General features: G+C 46.0%; 1 protein-coding gene across 2 annotated transcripts in view; it reads left to right on the top strand.

Moving 5' to 3' along the window:
• Positions 1-5173: 5173 nt before the first annotated feature.
• The window catches only part of ASAP2 (ArfGAP with SH3 domain, ankyrin repeat and PH domain 2), a 147755-nt gene continuing 127445 nt past the window's right edge, over positions 5174-25483 (top strand). For both annotated transcript variants that reach the window (XM_032496988.1, XM_032496990.1), the window contains exon 1: positions 5174-5428. In XM_032496988.1, the coding sequence (XP_032352879.1) occupies positions 5303-5428 (126 nt within the window). In that variant the 5' untranslated portion in view covers positions 5174-5302. The remainder of the gene's footprint in view (positions 5429-25483) is intronic.

The raw sequence follows: 25483 nt of genomic DNA on the forward strand, positions 1-25483 counted from the left end.
TGCTTTTGTGTGTATAAATCTAGCTTATTGAGGTTCTATCTTCTGTGGGCTTTATCCCGTCAGCATGACTCAGATTGGGAAGGTCTAATGTTCTGCCTCTTGGCAGGAAGGATACAATTATACTCAGTAGTGGGCTGGTAAATGTTTAACAACCTGCTCTGAAAAAAAAGTCTCTATGTACACACATACATAGATTTATTTTAATCTAATCCTAAAAAGGATGTATAGCACTCAATTTATCAGTAATAACAAATTATATTTTACCCTTTATTGTAAATTCCATGTAGCTCCTTGATTCTCCAATGAAGAACCCTTTCATTGATTTTTGCTGAACTCTTGTATTCTCAGCCAATTGGTGCTTGCAATTCAGCCATGATTTGACAAAATAAATCTACGAATAAATGCTTGATCATTATCTAGTTCAGCAGAGAAGTTCCTCATGTCATTGACAAATGAGTGTAGTTCCAACATGAAGGTTGGTTGACATTTTTATGTTAATGAGGGAGACAAAAGTGAAGCCAGGAAGGTGCGTGCTGGAACTTCACTCATCTGTCAATGACGTGAGTGCCCTCTTTGCTGAATCCTAGGACAGTTTGCAAATACTGGAAGAATATTACCTCAAATATTTTCACTAGTCATGTTATAAAGGCTACAGACGGGACACACTTTTAAGTTTAATCTACCTTTCTTTTTTTGGCAATGTGGTATCACTGAAAAGTGTAAAAAAGGGAGCGACAATTGTGCCCTTTTCTCTCTGTAGAACCCCTGATTTCTGAGCTTTTAAATCTGCATTTTTAATATTGTCTTGATCAATTTACATAATCAGTAAAACAATAAATAAAGTCTTCTTCTTTTTTTTTTTTTAACATTTGCCAATTGCACTGGTGTAAATACTCCCACCACAGACAATTTCAAGCTGCCAGAATGTACAGTTAGGAAGAGATGTGCAGCAGCATGCCATTATAGTGGTATTTATACCACACAGATGCAACGGACAGTTTGTAAAATCCCTGGAAGTTTAACAGTCAGCTCTCTGGAGGCAGCCTGAGCTGGCTCCTGCACAGTACACATTATACCTCATTTATCTAGAACTATCTTGCAGTTCAGCAATCAGAGTATCCTCTATAGAAAGTGCTTTGTTAAAACAACAACAAAATGAACAGACCTCAAGTATCCTACTGTAAAGTTAGCTATGAATAAATCAGTCTGTCATCGAAACCCACCAGCTTAACAAAATGACAACATTCCCCCAAATTAGCCCTAAATGTCCTAAGAACAGACTTATTCTCGAGTGTCTAGGACCAATGATTCAATTCTCGGTAGTAAAACGGCCCTTGTGGCAATTTCCCTTTTGTGCCCAAACTAACATGAAACATGGATCATGAAGTCATGGGATGCCAGCCCAGGAAGGAGCCTTCTAAATAAGCTAGTCCAGCTTCTTTCATTTTACAAATGAGCTGAGTCCAGGGAGGTTAATTTACTTATTCAAAATCACAGAGAAGGGATAAACTGGAAGTGTGAGATTTGCAGATACTAATATACATAAAGTAGATAAACAACAAGTTCATACAGTATAGCACAGGGAACTATATTCAATATCTTGTAGTAACTTATGGTGAAAAATATGAAAACAAATATATGTATGTTCCTATATGACTGAAGCATTATGCTATACACCAGAAATTGACACATTGTAAACTGACTATACTTCTATAGAAAAAAAAAATGTACGTATAAAAATCACAGAGAAGCAAAGCTGACATGAAAACCTAAGTTTTCATTTGTTAAATAGTTTCTGCATGCTAATTTTCCCCCCTAAAGTGCTATAGTGAGATCACCATGATAAGTGGATTCAAACTGCTCTCACTTTCGGGATAAATGGGTCCCTTCAGCAACACTGTTTTGGGAAGAGTATGGTTAAGTGTGGAAATGAAACTTCTGCTTATGGGTACTTGTTCACTTCAATAGGGTTGTTTCTTCTTGTTTTTCTGTTGAATGACACTGTTCACCATAGGTCCTTAAAGGCACAGGTCTCTCCAAGAGTAACCATTTACAAATTAATAGCAAGTGAAATGGCTAAGTCTTATGTTAAGCCAGCTAACCCTCTAGCAAATTTCAGAGTTAAGAACATATTTTAAACCTTGATTTGAGAGTGAAAAATTTCAGGTGTTTGAGAACTACAGGGAATTCCTTCAGAAAATGGGCTGTTGGCCAATCTCAATGAGCTGCTGACAATGTTATTTTGAGAGGTGTTTCTTTCCTCTTTCCTAGAAATGACAAGTCTGCAACACCATGTTTCTTTTCTTTTTTTTCTTTTTGAATGATACAAGCCTACAACCTCTTATCTGAAACCCTTGGGCTCAGATGTGTATAGCAGTCAGAATTTCTCTGACTTTAGAAAGTTAATACAGCATATACACTAGATATTCTGAATCTGCCCCAGTGGGACCTGGAATAATACTCCATAAGCAAGCAAATTTGTATTTTGTAGCAAAGCATAAATATTCATATGAAGTGGGATAAACAAGACTGCAGATAGCCTCCTGTCAGTTTATTTCAGGTCAATTTTACCACTAAAAGAGCTTTTCTCTTAAACTTTAGATTTTCAGAGCTATTTAGATTCTGAGAAGTGAGTATGGTCCAGTAATGGCATGACTATCCCAGCACATTCTTCTCTTTATGAATCAAAGAAAAAGTGTGTGTGTCTATAAGGATTTCCTGATACACATTCAACTTTATTATCTGTTGGAAACTACTCATTCTTGCTATATTAATCTCAGATGCATTAGCTACGTTTTGCTCTGCTCTTGCTTTAACTCTGGGCTTTTGTGCTTGGCAAGGGTTTCTGAGATTCTCAGGGATGGCTGGAGGAGTAAATTGCTTTGGTGGTTTGGTCCCAGAAGTTCTCCCTGCAATGGACTTGGTAATGACTTGCTTTCCACCAGTCTTCTCATCCACTTGTATGATGCAATGCAGTTTTGCAATTTTATTTTTGTGGCTACTAGCTACTAAAGTCTTCTGTACCTGAAAAGCACTATTAAACTACAAAAACAAAAACAAAAAAAAAAACAGTAACTGCACCTAAAGAGATAATAGAGTGCACCAAGCTTAACTTTGTCCTTGTAGAAGTCTTGATCAGTCTGTACTAGATGCCAAGGAAAAACACTGCTTTCTCTTCTTAAATCATAGCCTGATAGATACTAGTCCTCTATAAATCAAGATCTGAAAACTTATTCTCCAATGTCAACTAAGAAGAACAAAACTGTAGCTGGAAAACTAGCTAGGAGGGAACAGAATTTGCCTGGTGGAGGAGAGGATGCGATTATACAGATAATATCTACAAGACTTGAATTGGAGAAAGTTGCAAACACAGGAAACCACCAAAGACACCAAAACGGTGAAAAAACATAAAGGGGGAATTCGAAGCAGAGATGCTACAGTTTTAAAAACGGTAACTTATTGCCTAGTTCAGCTATAAAAGCTATTCAATAATACAGTTATTTCAGAAAGCAAAATTTCATATGCAATGCTACTAAAATACCAAAAGCCATACATAATGTCTGACCCATGCTGCCACCTCACATAGCAAGTTCTTACATGGGAGCTTAAAAAAGATTGTTTGACTGGTCCACTGTCCTGCAGTGTCAGGAGACTGCTTTGTCTGACATATTCAATTTCCAGTGTCTCTCACACTTCCTCCTATTCAGATGCACAAAAGGTTTTTGTAAAGTTTCTCTTGGTTTTATTGCTGGCAGCTCCAGAAACCATGCCATATGCCTGGTGTAGAGTTATGAGGTGTGATTTTATTTGACTAGTGTTTTTAGAACTTCTGGATTTTTAAAAGTAACTAGGAGTTTCCTTCAGGGCTGTTCAGTGAAAATCTGTACTAACTCAAACTCTTCCCTGGGCCAGTTATGTATGAGATTTGCCCCCTGTTGTTGCATGTTCTCTCTGAAACCGTAAGAAAAAGCTGGTTCTCCTGATTCTTTCACGCGCTCCCCGGGTTTCCTCCACTTCCAGGAATATCATTTCAGGGTATTCTTACCTTCTCAGAGAGGGTCCTGGGCTAGTACCCTAAAACTATTTCCAGTTAACCGACAATGACCGATAATTGAAGGGAAAAGCATAGGAAACGCGACATTTACCAGCGTCCTGTAAGCACTCTATTCTCTTCTCAATCATTGGGACGTGGATTTGAACCCCCACTGGGCCATTGACTGTGTACTCTTGGGAGCACTGTTTGTCTTCTCTGTGAAATAAATAACCATCTCTTTCCCCGCCTCAGAAGGTTGTGAGGATTGGGTGACACAGTACGTAGTGCAAAAAAGCACTCACTCTGTGGTCATTTCTAGTTACTGTTACCGAACCCCAACCCTGCGGGCGGGCGGCTCCTGCCCGCGGGGCGCGGGAGGCAGCTGCCGGGCGGAGCGCGTTGTCCTGTAGGGGGCGAGCTCCTCATACTTTCTCCCGCTCCTGGACGGGCATTCTCGGCGGTTTAGGGGGGACACCAAGAAAGGTTCCAAGCCCGGGGTGGGGTAGGGACGAAAGGGGTGGACGACAGCTCGGCCCGGGAGGTGACGAGCACACCCTGCGCGCGCGCTGGCGGACCTCGGGTGGGAGTCGGGGCCCGGGCCGTTCCGGGAGGGTTGGACGCGGCCCCGCCTGCCCGGCATGCCTGGCGGGGCGCGCCCTCGAACTCCTGCGCGCGGCGGGGCCCGAACGCCGAGACAATGCGGCGCGCGGCGGCGGGAGAGCGGCTCGGCCGGCCGGGGAGCGCGCCGCCTTCCTTCCTGCAGGCTCAGCTTCCCGGCGGCGGCGGCGGCGGCGGCGAGCGCGCGGATTGGCGGCCCGGCCCTCCGCGCCGCCCCGCCCCGCGCCCGGCCGGCCGCCGCCCCCGGCCCGGACCCGCCCCTCTCCGCGGGAGTCGTTCGGGGCCCGCGGCTGGGTGGCGGGCAGTTCCCGCCGGCTGTGCGCCTCCGCCTCGGGGCTCGCTCGAGAGGGCAGGCGGCGGCGGCGGCTTCGGCGGAGCCCTCGTCGTCGCGGGCTGTACGGGCCGGGCCCGAGCTGCGCTTGGCTTCGCGCTCTTCCCCATCTCCCTGCCCCTGTGCCGTCGCGTGCCTCCTCCCTTCTCCCTTCTTCGTTCTGTTTCTCTCCCTCTTCTTCTTCCTCTCCCCTTCGCTTCCCTTTGTCCGCGGGCCGGGCGAGCGGCGAGGGCGGCGGCGGCGTCCGAGCTGCCGGTCGGAGCCCGCGCGGCGGCTGAGGCGGCGGCTCCCCTGCGGCCGGCTGCCCGCGCGCTGAGGCGATGCCGGACCAGATCTCCGTGTCGGAATTCGTGGCCGAGACCCATGAGGACTACAAGGCGCCCACGGCCTCGAGCTTCACCACGCGCACGGCGCAGTGCCGGAACACGGTGGCGGCCATCGAGGAGGTGAGCTGCGCGGGGCGGGCCTCGCCGGGCGGACGGGCGGCTCCGGCGGCAGGTAGCGCCGCGCCCCGCACCCCCGCCGCGCCCCGCTGGTCCCCCCGGGCCTCGGCCCCCGGCTCCCGCATCCCCGGAAAAGTTTCTTTTCCTCCGAATCCGGACGCGGCCGGGCGAGCCCTGCCCGAAACAGAAGCCCTTTGTTCCGTGTAGGTGGCTCGGAAGAGATGGCTGCTGGCTGGCTACCTTGGGCGTTTTTAGGACCGCTTCCCTCCCTCCTTCCCTCGCTGGGCCCGGGCGATCCCCACCCTCCGTGTGGCCAACTTTGGCCCAAGAGTCGGGGCGGGCGGTGAGCCGGGACCAGGGTCGTCGGCTCGCCATCGGTCCCCCGGCGCCCACCTCCCAACTTGTACAAGTGCCCCTGCCGGCGGCTGGCCCGGCGCCCTGAGTCCCGCTCTGCAGACTCTCGGGCGGATCCGAGGGACCTCGGCTGCCCAGGAAAGGTGTGCACACCTTAGCCAGGAAGGCCTGACCCGTCCCGCTCCGCGCCCGGGGAGGAGCGGACTTCTGATCGAGAGGCCTTTGCTCTCCCCCACTAGTGATGTGTGTCTTACCTGCTCGCTCCCTGGACGCCTCCCTTCCCCCATCAGCCTAGAAAAGGCCTGATTTTAGTTAAGGTGCAAAGTCATCGTGTCTGATGCTAACTAGTAAGCCCTCCACATCCTGCGGAGAGAGCACTTAGGAACCAGCTAGCTTAGGTGACAATCAAAGCAGCATGCGACGAAAGGGCAGAGTTTTGTGAGTCCAGGGCTACCGCTGACTGTGGTTTGGGGCAGCTTCTTACCTCTTTGCCCTCATGTTCCTTACCCATCAGACTGGACTAGCAATGCATCCTTTCCAGGGTGATTTTAAGGGTCAGAGATACCGTGTGTCAAGTGCTGGCTCATAATGGGTAACTGCTTTCCAAGCCACACGTGTGCCAATATTGAGTCGGTGATTCAATACCTCTCGGTCAGAATGTCGTTACGTTCTTAAAATCTGGTATAGTAGGTATTTTAGAAGATGACGGCTAGAGTGAGTGAGGGGAAGTCACCAGAGAGCTTTAAATTAAGCAGTGGCATTCATTTTTTTGCCCACTTGAACAAAGCAGCTGCTGTTAGGAATTGCTTGGGGGAAAAAAACCCTTAATGGAAATTTTTTTCTTTGAGACATAAACAGTCAATAATAGGCTAAATCAAAAGTAGCAGATTCAGCATTCTGCATGTTTTAGGTATACCTAAGGCACCCCTCCCTCCCTCCCTCCTCCTCTCCTCCACCTTTTTTTTTTTTTTTTTTGGTAGAAGAGAGATACATGTAAACCTTTTGTAGTGAGCTCTGTGATCCCACATCACTTCGTTCCACTTGAATCAGCAAGGCTTAAAAATGATGCCTTCAAATGAGGCAGATGGGGATCAGCGTAAGAAGTTTTTGCAGAAGTGTTGATTGAAAAGCAAGAAGAGAATTTTTACTGTGTTTTGAAAATACACTGTGTTTATGGAATGACTGCAACCCAAAAGGTAGCTGAATGTCTTAAGGGAAGGAAGCTTTGTAGATGATGCCTTAAAAAGAAAGCTTAATTGTGTTTAAAGCTGTTTCTTTTTCCCATTGCAGTTTGTCATTTAAATATTATTAACACTGGCAGATGTTGGAAAGCTAGGCAAATAGGAATTGCTATTAAAATTGGCATACCCTTTCCTGATTAATTTTAGTTCACAGTGTATAATTCCAAAGCTCTTTTTGTGTGCTGTGCAGGAGATTACCCTGGAGCTCAGTTACTGAGCAGATTAAAGAGAGACTGGATTTGGTCATTTTATTAAACAGCAAGCTTGCTTCATGTTACCATCTAGGCACAAGAATTGATTAAAGTCTCAAAAATGAAAAAATGAAAATCATTACAGTTCTGTCTCACTTTACACACATCCAGTGTACATACTAAGGTAGTGGTCCATATCAACTTGGATTTAGGAGAGCACTAAATTTGAAAGGTATTTGCTTTCCGAGTGGAATCACTGTGGCTTCCTTTAAATAATGCTCTTTTTCAGGGTGTTTAATGTTCATGCTCATTACCAAAACTTGTACCATATATGTATAGTTTTATTAACAAGTGATGCTTTTATATTTTGATTTTAAATAAATACCTGTTCTTCATACTGAAGTGAGACATGAGAGTGGATATTGTGACATAAAGTTATTCATTTAACAAATCATTTTAAAATTTGCAAGTCCTTGGTCCTGTGTTCACACAAATGTGTCATGGAATTAGTAAACTAATTTTAAACTGATTAACCCTTGTGAACCTGTTATTTCCAAGACTGGTTATGTCTGCTAAAAATCATTCTGCAACCGAAATGCACTTTTTTTTTTTGATATGCACACCTGTAGCCGGACTCTTGGTGGCTAACGGGTCCCTTTTCTGTACTATGAACCTCACATCTATTGTGTTTATTCCTCATCCCTGATTCACACATGAGGAAATTGAGGCTCAGAGAGGTTAATTTGCTCAAGGTTACAGAACTAGTATGTTGAAGAGCTGGAATTTGACCTTAGCTCTGTGCGTCTTTCAGAAATACTCCTGCTTTCTGTTACTTTGAATAATGCTGAATTCTCTAAATTACTACGTTGTTGGGTAGACCTGGGTTCAAGTTCAGACTCCACCACTTGCCAATTGTGTGAACTTGGGTGAGATAAATAACATTTCTTCTACTTCCTCAGCTTTAAAGTCTGGATAACAATACCTGTCTGCTTCAGAGGGTTGTGCTGAGGGTTTACTGTATTAACACAGCATAATACCTGGTTTAATAACTGCTAACTGCTTTAACAGATAGTGAGTTCAGAGAACCTGATGAGGGCGTTTGGCCCCAAGATGAGATTTACATGGGTGGGTGGGAGGGTAGGGGAAGTGGCTGAGAGAGTAAGTGAATGAAGAATTCCTATAGATCGGATAGCTCTTGCTTATTTTTTAACCAGTCTATTGTCTGGGCAGCAGGTCAGCACATAGCTGTGTTTTAAAATGTTCACTTGGTGATCACTCTGTCGTGGTGAAGTAATTGTTTTGCACAATTTCAGCAAAGTCTGGTACATCAACTGGAATCTGCCCTGTGCTTTTTTGGAAATAATAGAAAAAATAAGTAGTTGTGGCTGAATCTGAGAAGTGAGCTTTTTTTTCTCCCCCTTTTTGGAGGGGGTTTATTTCTGTCTTGATTTCTTTGAGTCTGTGGTCACGTTGAAATACTCTCAAAATAGGGAAAAATTGTATACATACGTGGACTATCCTTATTTATAGTTGACCCTCCTCCAGAGCACCATCCTTTCTGCTTTGCTTATTTGGCTTTGTCAGATATGTAGTTTTAAAAATTATTTGATGTTGGCTTGTAAGTATTAAAATTAAATCTACTTCCTTCCAGGCCATAATTCTCCACTCTGTTGTCCTTGGTCACCTTGGAAATCTCATTGCTGTCACAAGCACAGGGTTCTAACTGCAGGAGTAGGGTGAGCATCTGGGCTGCTCAGACTCCCAGGGGCCTTGCTGTCCTTGGGGCCAGACGCCCCTCCCAGCAGTTGCAGTGGGAACCTGGCCAACATACTTTTTAGGCAAGAATGTGATACTGAATCTTAGCCCTTAGTGACTTATTTAAAAAAACAGCTCTTCCAAATCCCAGACTAACAGACTTTGTATTTATTGCCCAAAGGACATCACCTATTTGCCCAGTCCATTCTTATTTTCGGAAACGAGCCTCTGTGGGTCAGACAGGGCCACCTCTTTATGCTGTGTTTTGAAATCCAGATATAGGTATTTGGAAATTTTTGAGTCACTTAAGTAGGGAATGATTCTTGTTATGTGATCTCCATTCTCCCCGACCCCCCATTCAATTTCTCTCTCTTATGATTTACAGTAAAAGTACTAACGCTGCCGCTGGTGGGTTCCAGGCCCTGTCATTCATTCAGTGTTTGTTAAGTCCTGCTGTGCGCTGGGAAATGGAACTAGGATACCAAGAAGAACGCGTCCTATGTTTGAAACAACCTGCAGCTTAGTGGGAGAGACAGACATCCTATAAACAGATCAGTGCAATAAAATATTGTGAGGCTGTGACCGCAGGATTGCCCAGAATCATGGCTGCGCTGTGATGGGAGTGGCCAGGTGTGCCTGGTTAGGAGGGCCTTGCATGATGATGAGTGATTGAGGCTTGAAGTCCAGGGAGTCATCTGTGGGTTACCACGTGTTTAATTACTGAGGAGTCTCAGTATGGTCTTTTGTCCCTGGCTTCCTGCCTTACGTCAATATTGACCTATTCCTGAGGTGGCCAGCTAGACCTCTGGTTGGATTTTCATAGCCGGTCCACGGAGGGCTGCTCAGGCCAAGAATTTGGAGTCATCCTTGCTTCTTCTCTCACCCCCCACATTTCCAGCCTGGAGCTCTTCTTCGTGGAGGACATATATTCCAGGCCTGCACTCTCCTATAGTGTAGCCTGAGGTTAAAAACTCAGTTTTCCAGCTGTCCTGGCCACATTTCAAGTGCTCAGGAGCCATGTGTGTATTGGACAGTGTAGGTTGAGAACATCTTCATCAGTGCAGGAAATTCTGCTGGACAATACTGTTTTAGACCCTTGCGGCTCAAAGGAGGGTCCATTGACCAGCAGCACTGGTGTCACCCGGGGCCTTGTTAGAAAAGCGGAATTTCAGATCCCACCTTATATCCTGGGAATCAGAATCTATGTTTTAATAACATCTACAGGTGCTCATGCACATTTAAGTTTAAGAAGCACTGTTCTAGACTGTGAACCCTGGCTGCACATTGGAATCACTTGGCGGCGGTGGCGGGGCGGGTTGCAGGGTGCGTGTTGTAAAATAGAGATGCCTGGCCCACTCCCTGAAATTCTGACTTAATTGGTTTGGGTGGGTCCTGGAGCACTGGCTTTTCTTAAGGCTGCTCCCCAAATAGAGTCGACAGTCTCTGCAGTAAACGTCCTGTAACGTCAGGTAGGATAAGCGCCCTGAAGAAAGTTACACAGAATATAGGAGTAAAATGTGACTTTGGAGAGCAGGAAACTGGAATCAGGAAAGGCCTCTCTGAAGAGGTGACATCAGAGCAGAGCCCAGGACGCGGTGAGGAGGCCAGCCAGGAATGAGCAGCATGGGAAGGGGCCCCAAGAAGCGTTTAGGACCAAAAGAGGGCCAGTGATGGAGGAGAGAAGTGGGTGTGGGAGGGGTGAGGGCCGGGCAGGGCCAGATCACACAAGGCCTTGTTGGTCTTGGGAAAGAATGGATTTTGTTCTCACGTGGTGGGGAGCTATTGGAGGGTTCGAGCAAGGAGTACTGTGATCTAATCTCCATGTTAATCATTTCACGGTGGTTATTCCAGGGACAAGAGCAGAGCAGGGCATGAGAGAAAAGAGGGAGACTGGTTGGGGCCAGTGGCCGTCCAGGCACGAGGGTCTTGGATGCTGTGACTGAGTTGGGGTGATGAGGGGTCCAGTGGAGACCCTCTGTACTGACAGACTGTCGTGTGTGCAGGGGGTGAGGTGAACCAGAACAGGGTTCCTGCCCCAGTGGAGGCAAAGGCCAAGCTCAGTTCACTCAGGGCCCTAAAGAATGGACCTCGTGGGGCCCCCACGGCAAAACTGACATTCGCTGGTGCTACTTAGTGTCCGTATCCCGGCCAGTGATGGGCCGCTCAGCACGACTCGCTAGCGAACTTGCGTTGAGACCATTGGTAAATATTCATTTTGTTTTCAGCAGATGCCAATCGGGGGAGATTAAGCAGAGCCGTGTAGACAGGGGCCGGAGGGGTGTGTTTGCTTCTCCTGCTGCTTGTGGGCAGATGATGGCAGATGACTCTTCCTTGGCTGTCTCAGATGCCTGGGATGCTGTCCCCAGTCAGCTCCCCAAACACTCCTCTTTCCCGCTGAAGAGAGATGTTGAATCCCCCCTTTGCTCACACTGCCTGTGTTCTGGGGCCTTACCGTGTTGCCAGGGCCTTTCTGGGTACTTCTGTTACCATCTTCTCACGTGAACGATGTGGAATAAGTGGGCCATCAACCAGGGCTGGGATGCTTGGGCTGGATTTTTATTTGTATTTGGTTGTGTTGGGCTTATTGATTCATTAATGTGTATGGGCACCTGCCAATATATTGTCACTGCCAGGTGCCAGGGATGTAGAAGTGGCCAGGACTAACGCCTTCCCCTTCAAGCACATATTTTCTCATCTTTTGTGTGCAGTTAGTGTTTATCCTCTTCGCCCTTTTTTTTGTGCCTTGGTACCGTGGTGAGGGTGGTAGACCCCTTTTCAGAAAGGTGTTTTAATGAGTCCAGTAAAATACATAGGATCTCAGAACCAAATGTATTGAAATACAGTTAGAGAAATATTTGAAAAATCTCTGTCATACTAATATATGTTTCTTTACTAAAGTATTAAATAATCACGAATTGATAGTGGGTCTAATTACTTTAATTTGAGGTACTGATGAATTATAAGCAATATTGGGAGCTATTTCTAACGACTCTAAAGTTATATTCATGCATCTTTTGTTGGAGTCACAGGTACTGCTAACACTACCATGGTAGTGTTGCTTATAGTCATAATTGAAGAATATGCTAAATTTCAAGTAGAGGCTAATGAAATACAGATGTAATTCTTTTTTCCAGTCTGAGTTTATGGACCCCCTAAATTCAGGCTAGGAATTCCAGGCTTGATGGTAAGAGTGTCATAGTTAATTGTGTTTTGGAGTGAGTGAATGAGTGACTCTGTAAGGTGCTTTTTAAATGGGCTTTGTAATTATTGTACTGTCGTTATCATGAATTGGTTTTTAGAGTTTAGCTGAGGGGATGAGGCCCTCAGCCCGTGTTCTAATTACCGAGTAGCAAAGGGGTTTAGAGGAGCTCAGGGCGGAGGGTGAAGGTGTCGGTTGTGGTTTGGCAGCCGTGGTGCGCTCTGCATTTATTCAGGGTCGGGGCTTAGCCGTTTCTCATATGGTCCAGGGTTGGTTCTCACACAGGTGTGTCTGGGAGTCCAGCAAAGTCCTGTAGTTAGGACCCTGCGCTCTGCTGCCAGCTCTACTTTCACCTTGCTCCTTTTCCTGGTTTGTCACACGCTGTCCTTGACTCTGTAGGAGCGATAGTAGATTTACAGGTACTGTCTGTCCAGAGTTTTGAGGGAGACTGTGTTTTGTGTTGTTTCCGGTGAGATTACACATTTGAAAAACGACGCTGCTGTTGCCTGTGTTTGGGATATCTACATTGTGGCTGAAGGGTTGTTTTTGATCACTGTTGTGTTTCCCCCTCTCTCTTGCCTTTTCTTTCTAGCATTTATTGGGCGCTTACTGTATGCCAGGCATGCTTTAAATTCTTTACACTTATTAACTCTTAACTTGTTTAATAGTTACAAAGCCCCTGTAAGGTCCAGAGAACCTAAGCCATTTTACCAAGATCACAAAGCTAGGAAGTGGTGGAGCCAGGATTCAAACTCAAGCATTTTGACACAAGAGCTGCCTTTGTAGAGCCCGGGCTGGACAAGGCCCTGCGTGCTGATGCCTCTGTGACCAGCGCACCCCCTCTCTCTTGTTGTCTGTTTTAGTACCATGCCTCTACTGCATTTCTTGAGTGGATGCTTCTGGGGAATCCTTGCTGAAGCTCTGTTTCCTCTCTGCCTCCTCTGTCCATGGAGCTGCATGGTTCCTCCTTACTCTTGTGCCTTGGTACCGTGGCACACTCTGCTGACATGCCCAGCCTTGCCGAGCCGAGTGGCCCCAGGCATCGCTCACACCCTGGCAGGAGGCCTGCCCTATTAACAGGATTATTAATGACGTCATCCCTCCACTCGATGCTGAAGATGGCTTTGTCGATATGATTTTATACGCAGATGCCATCAATAAAATCAGGGTGGCTAATGAAGACAGTTCTCTGTAGTGAAGAATTCCCTTGTCTTCAGATTCCAGCAGGTGGTCTGGATTTGGGGGCTTCCTTTCCCTAGTTTCCCAGAAGAAACCACAATTTATTAGTTTTTTTTTTTTTAACACTGACTACACCAATGGCTGATATTTCTTTGAGCCTTAATTCTGTGTTAACGATGGTGCTGTTTTAAACTGATTGGTTGGATTGTTGAATTCTTTCAACTGTCCTAAGAAGGGTAGGTCCTGTTACCTCAATTTTATAGTTGAAGAAACCAAGGCTCAGATAAGCTACATGATGGCAGGTAGCCAGCCCGTCCCGAATGAGCAGTGCATGGAGCCTCGTGCCATCGATGAGGTTAGCGTGTGTGCTTAGGGGTGTTGCTCTTGCTGGTCCTTGGGTGCCTCACCTGACGGCCTGCCTGCTGGGATCTCTGTTGCTGGGAAGACCCTCTTTAGGTGTTTCTCTGCGCTGCTTTAGTGCAGATTGGTAGTTGTTGACCTTCTGCAGGTCAGTCCCCATTGTTGTGACTTAGAAAACATGAGCTCGCCCAGATAGGGATCGCCAGATTCTAACCCTGGGGGAAGTGCTTAGTTAAGTGGCCTTAACTGCCTTGGAGTGAGTTAAAGGACACATCTGCCGCCCCCCCACCCCGAGCTGAGGGACTGAGGACACTGTCAGAGTGACCTGTAAAGGACTCCAGGGCCATGTAGGCAGCGATCAGGTCCGTGCAGTGTTCCCTCGGCGCCAGCGGATCTGTGTTTTGAGAAGTGGCCACTGAAGGTCGAGTCACAGATGTGGCATGTCCGGGCAGACTTGGATGAGGTGTCAGCGCCCTGCTGCCAGCTCAGGAACTTTGGGGAGATTCTGGGGAGAAGGGAGAACGTTAAGTCCTTGTACTGTGTTTATTCCCCTAATAAGCCCTGACCTGCTAACTAGTCAGGTGTTGGATCTTGGGCAGCTGGTTTCACTGGTCCAGCCTCAGTGGCCTCCCTTGTAAAGTGGAGGGTTGGGTGAGATGTTTTTGAACAGTCTGTGTCTGCATCTGTGTGCAACACAGTTCACCCTTTACTTTTTCTGACCATCTCCACTTTCTCATTCTCTTGGCTACTCATACTCATACTTTTCAAGAGGTTAGAGGTGAAAATAACCTTTCCCCTCCTCCATTCCCCTCTTTTAAAGATTTCCTTCCGCAAAATATCACTGCAGTTGATATAGTGGTTGGCCCATGAGCTGAAATTGCATTGGGTGCATCACTTAGTTTGCGTTTTGAACAAGTGGGCGCTGTAGTTTCCCACTGAACTCACCTTGAAGCAGTTTTTCCAGTCTCTACTATGTGCTTTGGTCTCTTGATTACAGCTCTGTTGCTCCTTGCTTCTCTGGTGAAAAGCAGATTGTATTAATGATCATAGGGTTTTGCCATCATTAAATAATTTGAACTGGTAAGCTTTGAGTTAAGTACTGATTTTCTGATATCAAGGTTCCAATAGTGTTTCCCTTGGCTTTGGTTGGGGGAGCCAGTATTTCACTGTCAGAGGATATACCATTACGAAGCCCTGCGGGTTTGGTTGTGTTCACATGGTGGGGTGGGGAGCACTAGCCAGGGAGTTAGAAGAGCCGATTCTCGTTCTCCTGTGGCCTCCACCACACTCTGTGATCTCAGCCAGTCACTGCCCCGACTGGTCTCTAAAATGAGGTGTTCGGACTACTTGACCTCTGACTGCCTTCTCCAGCCTGAAAACCTCGTGGTTCTTTGCATCACATATATTGGGTTTGGAAAGACTCTAGAATGAATGGTGGGAATAAAAATCAGCAAAGAATGGTTAGTTTGTAGTCCTGAAAAAAAGTCTAGGTTCTGAATTAATTAAGTTGATTTTTGTTAAAGCTTTTCTGTGGCTTCCTAAGGTACCTGTTTTTGTTGTTGCTTTTTAAAAATTGAGATAAAATTCACATAACATAAAATCCACCCTTTTAAGGTGTCTAATTTGTGATTTTTAAAAAATATATTCACAGAATTGTTCAGTGATTGCCTGTATCCAATTCCAGAACATTTTCATCATCCTAAAAAAATAAAATAAAACAAAACCCCATACCCATTAGCAGTCACTCCCCACTCTCTCAGTCCCTGACAACCACTGGTCTACTGTCTGCCTCTTTAGATTCGCCTGTTGTGGACGTCTCATGTAATGGAATTCATGTAATGGAATCACACAATATGTGGCCTTGGTGTCTGGCTTCTTTCACTTAGGAGCATATTTTCAAGGCTCATCCAAGTTGTGACATGAATCTGTACTTCATTCCTTTTTCTGACTGAATAATATTTCATTATATGTATACATATGACATTCTGTTTATTCATCAGTTGATATGAGTCGTTTCCGCCTTTTGACTATTATGAATAATGCTGCTGTGAATATTCTTGTACAAGTTTTTAGGTGGATACATGTTTTCAGTTTTCTTGGGCATGTATCTAGGAGTGGAATGGCTGGGGTATATGGTAACTCTGTGTTGAACTTTTTGAGGAACTGTCAGGCTATTGTCCAAAGAGCCTGCACAACTTTACATCCCCAGCAGCAATGTATAGGTTTCCGTTTTCTTCACATCCTGGTCAGCACTTGTTAATGTCTGTCTTTGTGATTATGGCCATCCCAGTGGGGGCGCAGTGGTCTCTCCTGGACCTGATCTGCATTTCCCTGATTGATGACTAGTGATATTGAGCACAGTTTCACGTGCCCATGGCCATTTTTGTATCTTCTTTGGAGAAATACCTATTTAAATCCTTTGCCCATTTTTAAATTGGATTATTTGTCTTTTTATTTTTAAATTGTATGAGTTTTTTTTTAATTTTCTAGAAACTAGACTCAACAAATACGTGATTTGCAAATATTTTCTCTCATTTTCACCCACTCAGTAGTGTCCTTTGAAGCACAGAAATTTTGATTTGATGAAGTCCAGAATATCTGTTTTTCCTTTGGTTGCCTGTACTTCTGTTTTTGTACCTAAGAAACTATTGCCTAATAAAGGTCACAGAGATAGACACCTGTGTAATCTTTTAGGAGTTTTACAGTGTTAGCCCTTGCATTGAGGTCCTTGATCCATTTTGAGTTGGTCTTGTAGGTAGGGATATGATATGAGGTGGAATTCCACCTTCATTCTTTCCCACATGAATATCTAATTGTCCCAATACCATTTGATGAAAAGACTGTTCTTTCCCCATTGACTACTCTTGGCATCCTTTTCAGAAATCAGTTGATATTTGATATATGGGTTTATTTCTGCAATCAGTTCTGTTCTGTTGATCTTTATCCTTATGCCAGTGCCACACAGTCTTGATTACTGTAGGCTGACGGTAATTTTTGAAATCAGGAAGTGCGAATCCTCCAACTTTGCTTTCTTTTCCAAAATTGCTTTGGCTATTCAGAGTTCCTTGTATTACCATATGAATTTTTGGATCAACTTGTCAATTACTGCAGAAAAACCTAGCTGGGATTTTGGTGTAGGATTGCACTGAGTCTTTGGATCAACTTGGGGACTGCAGACACCTTAACGGTTCATCTTAACATCTTCTGATCGATGACCCTTGGATGTTTTCCCACTTATTTAGGTCTTTTAATTTTTTTCAAGATATTTTGTAGTTGTCAGTGTTCAAATTTTGTGCTTCTTTTGTTAAATTTATTCCTTAGTGTTTTATTCTTCTTGATGCTATTATAAATGGAACTATTTTCTTAATTTCATTTCTAGATTATTCATTGCTAGTATATAGAAATACAGTTAATTTTTGTGTATTGATCTTAAATCCTGCAATCTTAGTGAACTTGTTTATTAGCTGTAATAGGTGTGTGTGTGTGTGTGTGTGTGTGTGTGTGTTAGGATTTTCTATATTCAAGGTCATGTCATCTTCAAATAGTGACAGTTTTATTTCTTCTTTAACAGTCTGGATGCTTTTTCTTTCTTTTCATTGCCTCATTGCTGGATTGGTTATTAATCATCTTTAAATGTCCAGTGGGTTGCACAGAATAGGGGCTTAATAACTTCATGAATGACTGACCTTGGTGTTAAGAAAACAGTTTGTATATACAGCCAAAATGCTTATGTGTAATTTGTTTATTCTCATTTGGGCTGTGAATATACTGAGAAAAGTGGAAGACTTGCCTGCTGGGTCTCTGGTTGCAAAGTACATTAGTGGAAATGTCACTTGCATCCGTACCTGGGTCTGAGATACCTGCCTCACTCAGCTGGGGTGCTGGACAGTACCTGGGAGGTTTACAGTCCACGTGCTGGGCCTCGTGTGTCTCTGCAGCAGCCAGCTCGGAACAACCCACTGTTTTCTCTTGTTAGCCTGGCTTTTTGATTGCGTCTCTCTAGAAGCATCACTGTGATTTTTTCACTGTGGAGACCCCTCACTTCATGACAAAGCACAATTGTGGAGATTCCTGGTTTTCTTTTCACCTTATACATTCTCTTGTTGGTTTTTCTTTTTTGGCAAATATGAGTGAGGTGTGTTTACTCCTCGGACTGCTGGGCTGTCAGAACATGTAGCTTTCGTTTGCCTTGGTTATGGCTTGCCAGGTCGCAGGCTTCTGATTCGGGGGAGGTACTGCTGGATGGTTTGCCAGCGGGGATGGCGCTCAGGGAAGATTGTGAGGGAGGCGGGATGGCTCTGCACCTTCTCATCTCCCTTCGCTTCCCTCCCCCGCACTCCTTGTTTCTCTCCCTTGGGGACCAGGGCTAGGCGGTGTCCAAAGCTTAAAATTCTCACCTCCTCTTTTTCTCTTTTTGCCTCTGCATTCTCTTACCTTCACTCTCTTGGTTTATTTCAGGCCCTCAGGGCTCTGTACTTTCTTTTTAAAGGAGAATGTTCCAAGCAGACGGGAATCAGGAGGGAAGCTTTAATTTGGAATTTCAGGCTAAGGCTTTCCTCCTTGGTGAGCTGCTGCTTTGGTGATGACATTTAAAGTTGGCCTCCTTTCCAACCACACTACCTCCCCTCGGTTTTCCAGAACTGGGTTTATTGTTCTGTCCTTTAAAAATGATTTATTGTCTTCTGAAACAGTGTGGAAGGAGCTTAATTTTTGAAGGGCACAGCTCTCTTCTTTATGGTCGGAGCAAAGTAAAAGAGGTTTGATTGATCTTATGACAAAATTGCTTTAGTCATAGCTAATGTGAAATCTCTTAAGGGCCTCTGTTCTGTTTGCTCTTTTAATTTATGAACCTTCTTGGATCCCTAAGCATATGTGCACAAAGCCAGCGAGGCCTGATACATCACATTCAGGGCTTTATTCCTGCCCCTGATAAACTGGGAGCCGGGGTAGGGTTTTGATAGTAGTTTGAATTAGGGAGTAGCAGTGTCAGCCAGCAAGTGAGTGTTTCAGAAATTTGTTACTGTTTTTCCAAAGAAAAATGTATTATGAGGTTGAATAGTTAAGGTGGTAGGGCATGCATTAGAACCTGGAGGTAAACAAACAAAACCCTGTAAGGGTAAAGTAGCTGCTATAAAGCCCGTCTTGTTTCTCTGTAGATCAGGGTCCTCCTCAGGGTTCTAGAAAAGAGCATGGAGTGAAATGGAAATAGCCAGGACCAGTGCTCAACAGCTGAGGCCAGGGAAAGGGAGGAGAAGAGAACTGGCTGTGCTCAGAAGTGTGGGGCCAGCCCTGCTCCGGGAAGCCCCGAGGGTCCCTCCGCGGACAGCAGAACGTGTTAAAGAAGAGCTGGAATCAGTGCTTTCTGCTGGGATTGGGGGAGAAGAGTTTGCATGAAAATCGTTTTGAGTTTTGGGGTGTAATTTTGGTGAGTTTTAGTTGAGTGAGAAAGTTAAAGTATGTGGAACAACTCCTCCCGTTGGTGTTGGCCCAGAGGAGGCGTTTAGTCCATCCTTCAGGATGGGGCTTGGGCCATGGCACAGTGATGCAGGGATCCGTTTCTGGGACACGCGGACTTACATGAGGACCATCCTTGGCTCTCAGGTGGCTGCTGTTAAGGAGTGTGAAGAGGGGGAGGATTAGCCGTGGGGTTTACTCTCTGATCTCTGAGTATTTTCGCATTTCCTTTTTGGGGTGAGGGAGCTTCAAAATCCAGAGTGACCCCTGTTTGCAGTTAGTTTTCATGTTGGACCCTCACGCCAGACTAAGGGTTACTTTCTTTGACTCCAGTGCGCCCAGCATGCTTCCCTGCACATGGTTCTCAGAGAATGTCTGCTGAATGTGAAGGTCTGGGTCATCATTTTGTTTTTGTGATTTTATATCTTTCCCTTCAAAGGGCTTGCTGTATGTTTACAGATAAATTTGTTTTGACTTGCAAAATCAAGATTGTCACATTATTCATTGAAAAAGGAAAATCTCTTTAAAAATCTCTTTCTTGGTCTGACAGTATCCATCACTGACTTCCAAGCACCTTCCGGCCCGCCTGCTGCATTGCTTCAGCGGTGGAGGCGGAGGGGAAGTGAGCAGCGCTCAAGTTGCCCTGTTCTGAACTCCGGCCGCTGCCAGAAGGTCTCAGGAGGGCTCATTCTGGATCACTTCTCCTTCCTCCTTTCCCTCTTCTGACTGGGCTGTTGGCCCCAGAGATGCATCTGAGTCAGGAGGGAGGACTTGGGAGCTAGATCCCAGGGAACCTGGAAAAGAGCAAAGAAAGCTGCTGCCCACCTGCTGTAACGCCAGCCGTCCAGAAACCGTGCTCTTCCCTTGCCTGGTGTCACCAGCGTGGGCTCTCCTCAGGGCTGGGAACTGCCTGGTGGTCCAGAAAGAGATTGCAGCCGGGTGGGCGTGGTCGAGGACCAGCCCCTTCTCCTGCCTGGCCTGGTGGAGGGCTTAGTGTGCACCTGGGAGGCGTGCGATTGTCAGCGGGGCCCAGCCCGGGGTTGGGGGTCGTTGGTGTGCATGCCGAAGCAGGACTCTGCTCCCTGGGGAGACAGTCATGTGCTGGGGGCTGCCGCATGGCAGAGGACTTCCTCCCTCCTTAACTTTTAGCTTCTCCAGCCTTCCTGTGCCCCGGGAGTTTCCGTTTCTCACTAGTAGCCTCCATCAGCTGCATCTCCTGCAGTTTTAGGGCGCCTGGCCCCTGCTGCACCCTTCAGCCCTTTGTTATGGGGGTAGTATGAAGGGGGGACTTCGTGTTCTGTACCCTGTGTCCTGCAGTGCCCGACCTCGAGGCCTTCCTCCAAGAGTGGCTGGTGATGACTCTCAGAGAAGGGGCGCCATCGCTGCCATGGACCTGCTTCCTGTATTTGTGTTCTTATTTCCTGAAACCAAATTGCAAACTCCTGAGAGCTGGAGCTCTTTTTTAAATAATATGCTTGTATTTTTGTTTATACTTGACTATTTTCAAAACACTGTTTGAACGGGACAGGTTTTATGCCCATTTTACAGCTGAGGAAACAGCCTCCCTCTAGAGGTTTCATGGCTTCATAAAAGAAGGTATTTAGTCCGAGGTAGCACTGAGACTTGAACCAGACTCTTATCAGTGAGGGATCTTTCTGTTACCCGGAGCCATCTGAGTACCTGGGAGCTGCTCAGTCGTCATTTTATCGAGTTTTTAAAAAAAGTGTGAGTATAGTAATTATGAGTGTATGTGCATATGCACGGATTCTATATGCTTAGAAGCTCCTTTGTCCAATCTCTTTATTTTAAAAGGGATTCAGAATGTTGTACGTGCATTATTTGCCATGTGTTACTGTCTTTAGAAATGATTATAGAGGACAGGTAATTTAGAGATATTTGCACGTTACATCAGAAGAGTGTTAACAGTACCCGTTACTATTAATACTAGTGGTATTAGCTGTTCTGGGAAAAGGTACTGTTTATTCATAATCACCAGATAATAGCAGCAGGATCAGAGAGGAAAGCCCAGACAACATTGAGTGTAGGTGTAATTATAGCTTAAGCACTATGAGGGGGATCTTTAAATGTAAGGTTTAAGAGCCGAGTTGTAGTATGAGGCATAACTCATGTCTTTAATGCGAGGTGCTCTCTGGCCGTGTTATCAGTCTTAAATTATTTATCATTGGAACGAAGTATCTTTTGAGAGAAGCATTTCCTTCAGTGTTAAAAATATGTTTCTATCATGTGCCAGAGTGAGTATTCTTGTTACATTGCATATTTCTTTTTTTATATGCTGCCCACTCACTTGGTTATGCTTGAAAAGAGAGAGGGGTTTTAGGTGGTAGTTCAGTGGTACCCAGTCTCTGGGTCTATAATCATACTCTACATTTTCATAATTTTCTCATTCCTTTTGGTTGCTGTGTTTTGATAAGATCTCTGTCTTTGGGGAAGGTCAGTTGGGTGGCTGCAGAAGAATTGAGCCCCTTGGGGGGCTTATAAATGGTGTATTTTTGTTATGCTTGACAAAGTAAATGGTACCCTTCCTCCTGAGTAGGGTTGATCCGTGATTGATGAATGAATGGTCTCTTTCCATCTGGCTGTCACACAGACAGGCGAAAACGATGGTGCCACTTGAACATTGAATTTCTCAGACTCCCCAGGGACAACAGAATGTGTGTATGAGCTGGCACACCCAAATGCAAATTATTTCTATTGATACCTAATGTATGTAAATTTATGCTGCTCAGTTGACAAAGAGATTATGAATGATACTTTTTCCAAATAGTGTTATATAACTGAAATTTTTGTTTTATCGTCACCAAAGTATAATTCCTGCTGAATTTTTGTGACACTTCCAGCAGCTCCAAAGCCGCTCTTGAAGGTCCAGCACCAAGGTTAGATGACGTAGCGTATTCTGGGGCAAGTCCTGCCTGGCTCTCTGCTGAAGGCCTTGGCTGTCTTCTCCCCACATAAGGCCCTGATCGAGGGTCGATAGTCAGGACAGGGAGGTGACTCAGCAGAGGAGAGGAGTTTTTGTACAGGTTTAGGGGGATTGAGACAAGGGAGCAGTTTGGGAAGAAAGCTATCTTTTCCTTTTCAAAATTGAGTCCTTCTTTTCCCCCTGGATCATTACATCTCATTCAGGGACAAAGGATCCAGGAGATTCCAAGATAGGAGTGTTTCATCAGCAGAGCTGGTTGAGTTGGGGAGGGGTGGGCAGCATGTGCTGGAGGGAACCCGCTAAGCCTTGGTGGTGGGTGTTACCATGCTTTGCTCTTGTTCTGAGGACCTTGGCAGTGGGCCATACTTCACTCAGTGGCCACGATGGGGTGAGTGTTAGCCCTCCTACTGTTGTACTGTTGTCTTCACCTTCTGCACTCCCTGGGGCCTTGATAGAGGAGACTCCCATCTGGTGATTAACCAACCTGAGTACAGCCTGTCCCGCCCTTACTGAGCTGGGCACTGGGGATAGCTGCAGGTAGGTAGATGTGACTGCCCTCCTGGCTGAGCCCCTGGCCTGGTGGGAAAGCCAGTGTGGCTGGTGTGGTTCCTGCAGGAGCCTGAACCTTTCCTGGGTCTGGAAGCATAATCAGGCATTAGGTAGCCTAGAACAAGGCCTGATGCACAAAGGCCCCTCTGGGATATTTGTTGAGTAAATGGCAGAATAAATAATAGCAGAAGAAGATGAGAGAGCATTCTAGGATGGGGACAAGGTCTCTGAGCCTAAGATGGGGAGATGGGTTGCATGGAGCCCTCCAGGGCTGGGCCCACCGTGGTTACCTGTAGATTGGGGGTAGGGCGGTATTGGGGCTCTTTGTGGGCTGGGGTAGAAGTGAGTGTGTGTGGAGTGAAGAGGGGCCTAGCCTTGCTGTAAGAGAAGAGGGAGGCATTGGTTGAGAGTAGCTTACTGGAAGGGGAGGTTATTGTGTTTGCTTATTCCATATCATTCATTGAAGGATTGCCTGTCCTGTTCAGGCACTGGGTGTTCACTAATGTGAATAAAGAGTGTCCTGGATTTCTAGGAGTTCACAGTTTCCCAGTGTAAACAGATGCGTAAACAGACAATTACAATATGGTTTGATAAATGCGGTAAGATACAGAGGCAGTTGCTATGGCAACGCCAAGTCACTCATAGCATCCTGCAAGAGCAAACAGGCTTGCTTGCTTAGGGTCTTGTAGGGGATCCAGCAGACCAGAGATGGTGATTTGGTAGGGATGTGCCTGGGTCAGCCCCGACCCAGCGTGTGGGTTTATCACACAGGAGTTTTACAGCAGCTGTGGGCTGAGCCCAGGGCCTGTGACGTCTCTGGAACCAGCAAGAGAAGCTGTGCTGGGACTGGTTCCCCAGAGGGCAGTTCTACAACCAGATTTCGAGAAGCTTTCTCTGGGTAGACTCAGCCTCATGAAGGGGAGGGGTGGCAGGGATGGAGAGCAGCTTCTGCACATGAACCTGGATTCTGCCAAGAACCAAGGTGCTAAATATAGTCCCCATATCTCCTGAGCTACTTGGTGAAGAGGGTGTTTCTTGTCTTCCATCTGGGCTGGGAACAAAAGCCTGCAGGTATGGGAAAGGAGAGTAGGTTTTCCTCCTATTTGAGGGAAGGTTGCCAGGAAAACATCTGGATTTCATAATCACTGGAAAAGCTCCTTCAGTTAGATCAGACGGGATCTATGAGAGTTTTGATGAGAATGGTGGCGAAGGAAGTGGTGATCTCTGTGGCTGGAACAAAGCCCAGGTGCCGAGCCTGGCTGTCTCTGTGACCAGCACAGAGCCACGGGGCTTTGTGGGGCCCGGGAGTTACGTGTGAGCGAGGCCCTTGACTCGTTCCAAGTGGCAGGGGACAGGTCAGCTTCTTGCCTCCTGACGACATGAAACCCTGACCGTTTCCAGCGGGGAGATCACTGCCCATGCTCGGGTTGGTCCGTGGTTGTGTGTCACTTTCCCTGAGCCACTTCCTTCCTTTTTCTTTGTATACCAGTCTGGCAAGAGGAATTCCTCTTCCACCAGCAGAGTAGGTGGGTGGCATTTCTGTCTGCCAGAAGGGTTTTCAGGTGTGACCCTGCCCTTCCCATCCCTCCAGCCAGGACCTGTCACCGCTGGAGGCAGGTGACATTCTCCCTCCAGCTCCTGGCTGGGCTTTGAGGTTCTGCGTCTTACTCTGTGATCCCCTCTCCCTCACTGACTCTTGCTCTGGGACGTGGGTGAAGTCATGTCCAATTTTGAGCCCCCGTTTTAAGGGGCATCTGGTGTGGTGACAACAGCCTGGGCTTTACGCAGACTTGGGTTTGAGTCACGACGCAGGCCTGCCACCTGCCGAGTGAACGCTGGTAACTGGTCGTTATTGTTGCTGAAGGAGTTAATGTTGGTGCTGTGTCAGCATCGCCCTCATTGCTCTTGGAGTGAAAGTCCCTCAGGGACCCTGCGTTGTCTTCCGTCACCCAGTTCCGCTGCCCTGCTCTGCTGCGGCCATGCTGCCTCCTGGCTGCTCTGCAGGCGTGGGGGTGGGGGTGGGGGCTTCTACTTCGGAACCTTTGCTCAGGCCATTCTTTCTGTCCAAAACCTTCTCTCCTCCCTGGTAATCTACACGGCTTATCCCTTACCTCTTATAAATGTCACCTCCTCAAGAGTCCGACACTGATCCCCATTTGTACCAGCTCCCTGGCCTCTGTCTTCCCCCACAGCTCACCTCCTAACTTAGTACGTAGTTTACTTACTTGTTATACTTTTAATTCATTTTCTGATTCCCTCCTCTCTCCATTAGATCATAAGCTTCATGGGGGCTGGGGTTTTTGACTCTCTTTAGTGATGCATCCCCAGCACCCAGAATTGTGCCTGGCACAAAACACAGGAGTAATACTTTTTTAAATTTTTTTAGTTGATTTAGGGAAATTTAATCTTTTCCTCTCGTTTGATAGAAATTTCCAGGACCAAGAGCAAAGTAATCATCAAATGGCAACAGAGTGTTCCCTTTAAGATTTTAAAAGCTGAAGGTTTAAAAAGAAAGTTAAAACAATATGTTGGAGTAAAATTTCAAAGTTAAAAAATTATCAGAATAAAGTTCTAAAAAGCTAAGTGTGAAACCTAAGGTAGATTTAATTATTTTTGATCATGTATCATTTTTTGATCCATTTTGAGTTTATTTTTGTGTATGGTGTAAGGGAGTGTTCTAGCTTCATTGCTTTACATGCTACTGTCCAGTTTTCCCAACACCATTTGCTGAAGAGACTGTCTTTATTTCAGTGTATATTCTTGCCTCCTTCGTCAAAGATTAGTTGACCAAAAGTTTGTGGGTTCATTTCTGGGCTCTCTATTCTGTTCCATTGG

The sequence above is a fragment of the Camelus ferus genome, chromosome 15, assembly GCF_009834535.1.
Source record: "Camelus ferus isolate YT-003-E chromosome 15, BCGSAC_Cfer_1.0, whole genome shotgun sequence".
In the NCBI taxonomy this organism is placed as follows: Eukaryota; Metazoa; Chordata; class Mammalia; order Artiodactyla; family Camelidae; genus Camelus; species Camelus ferus.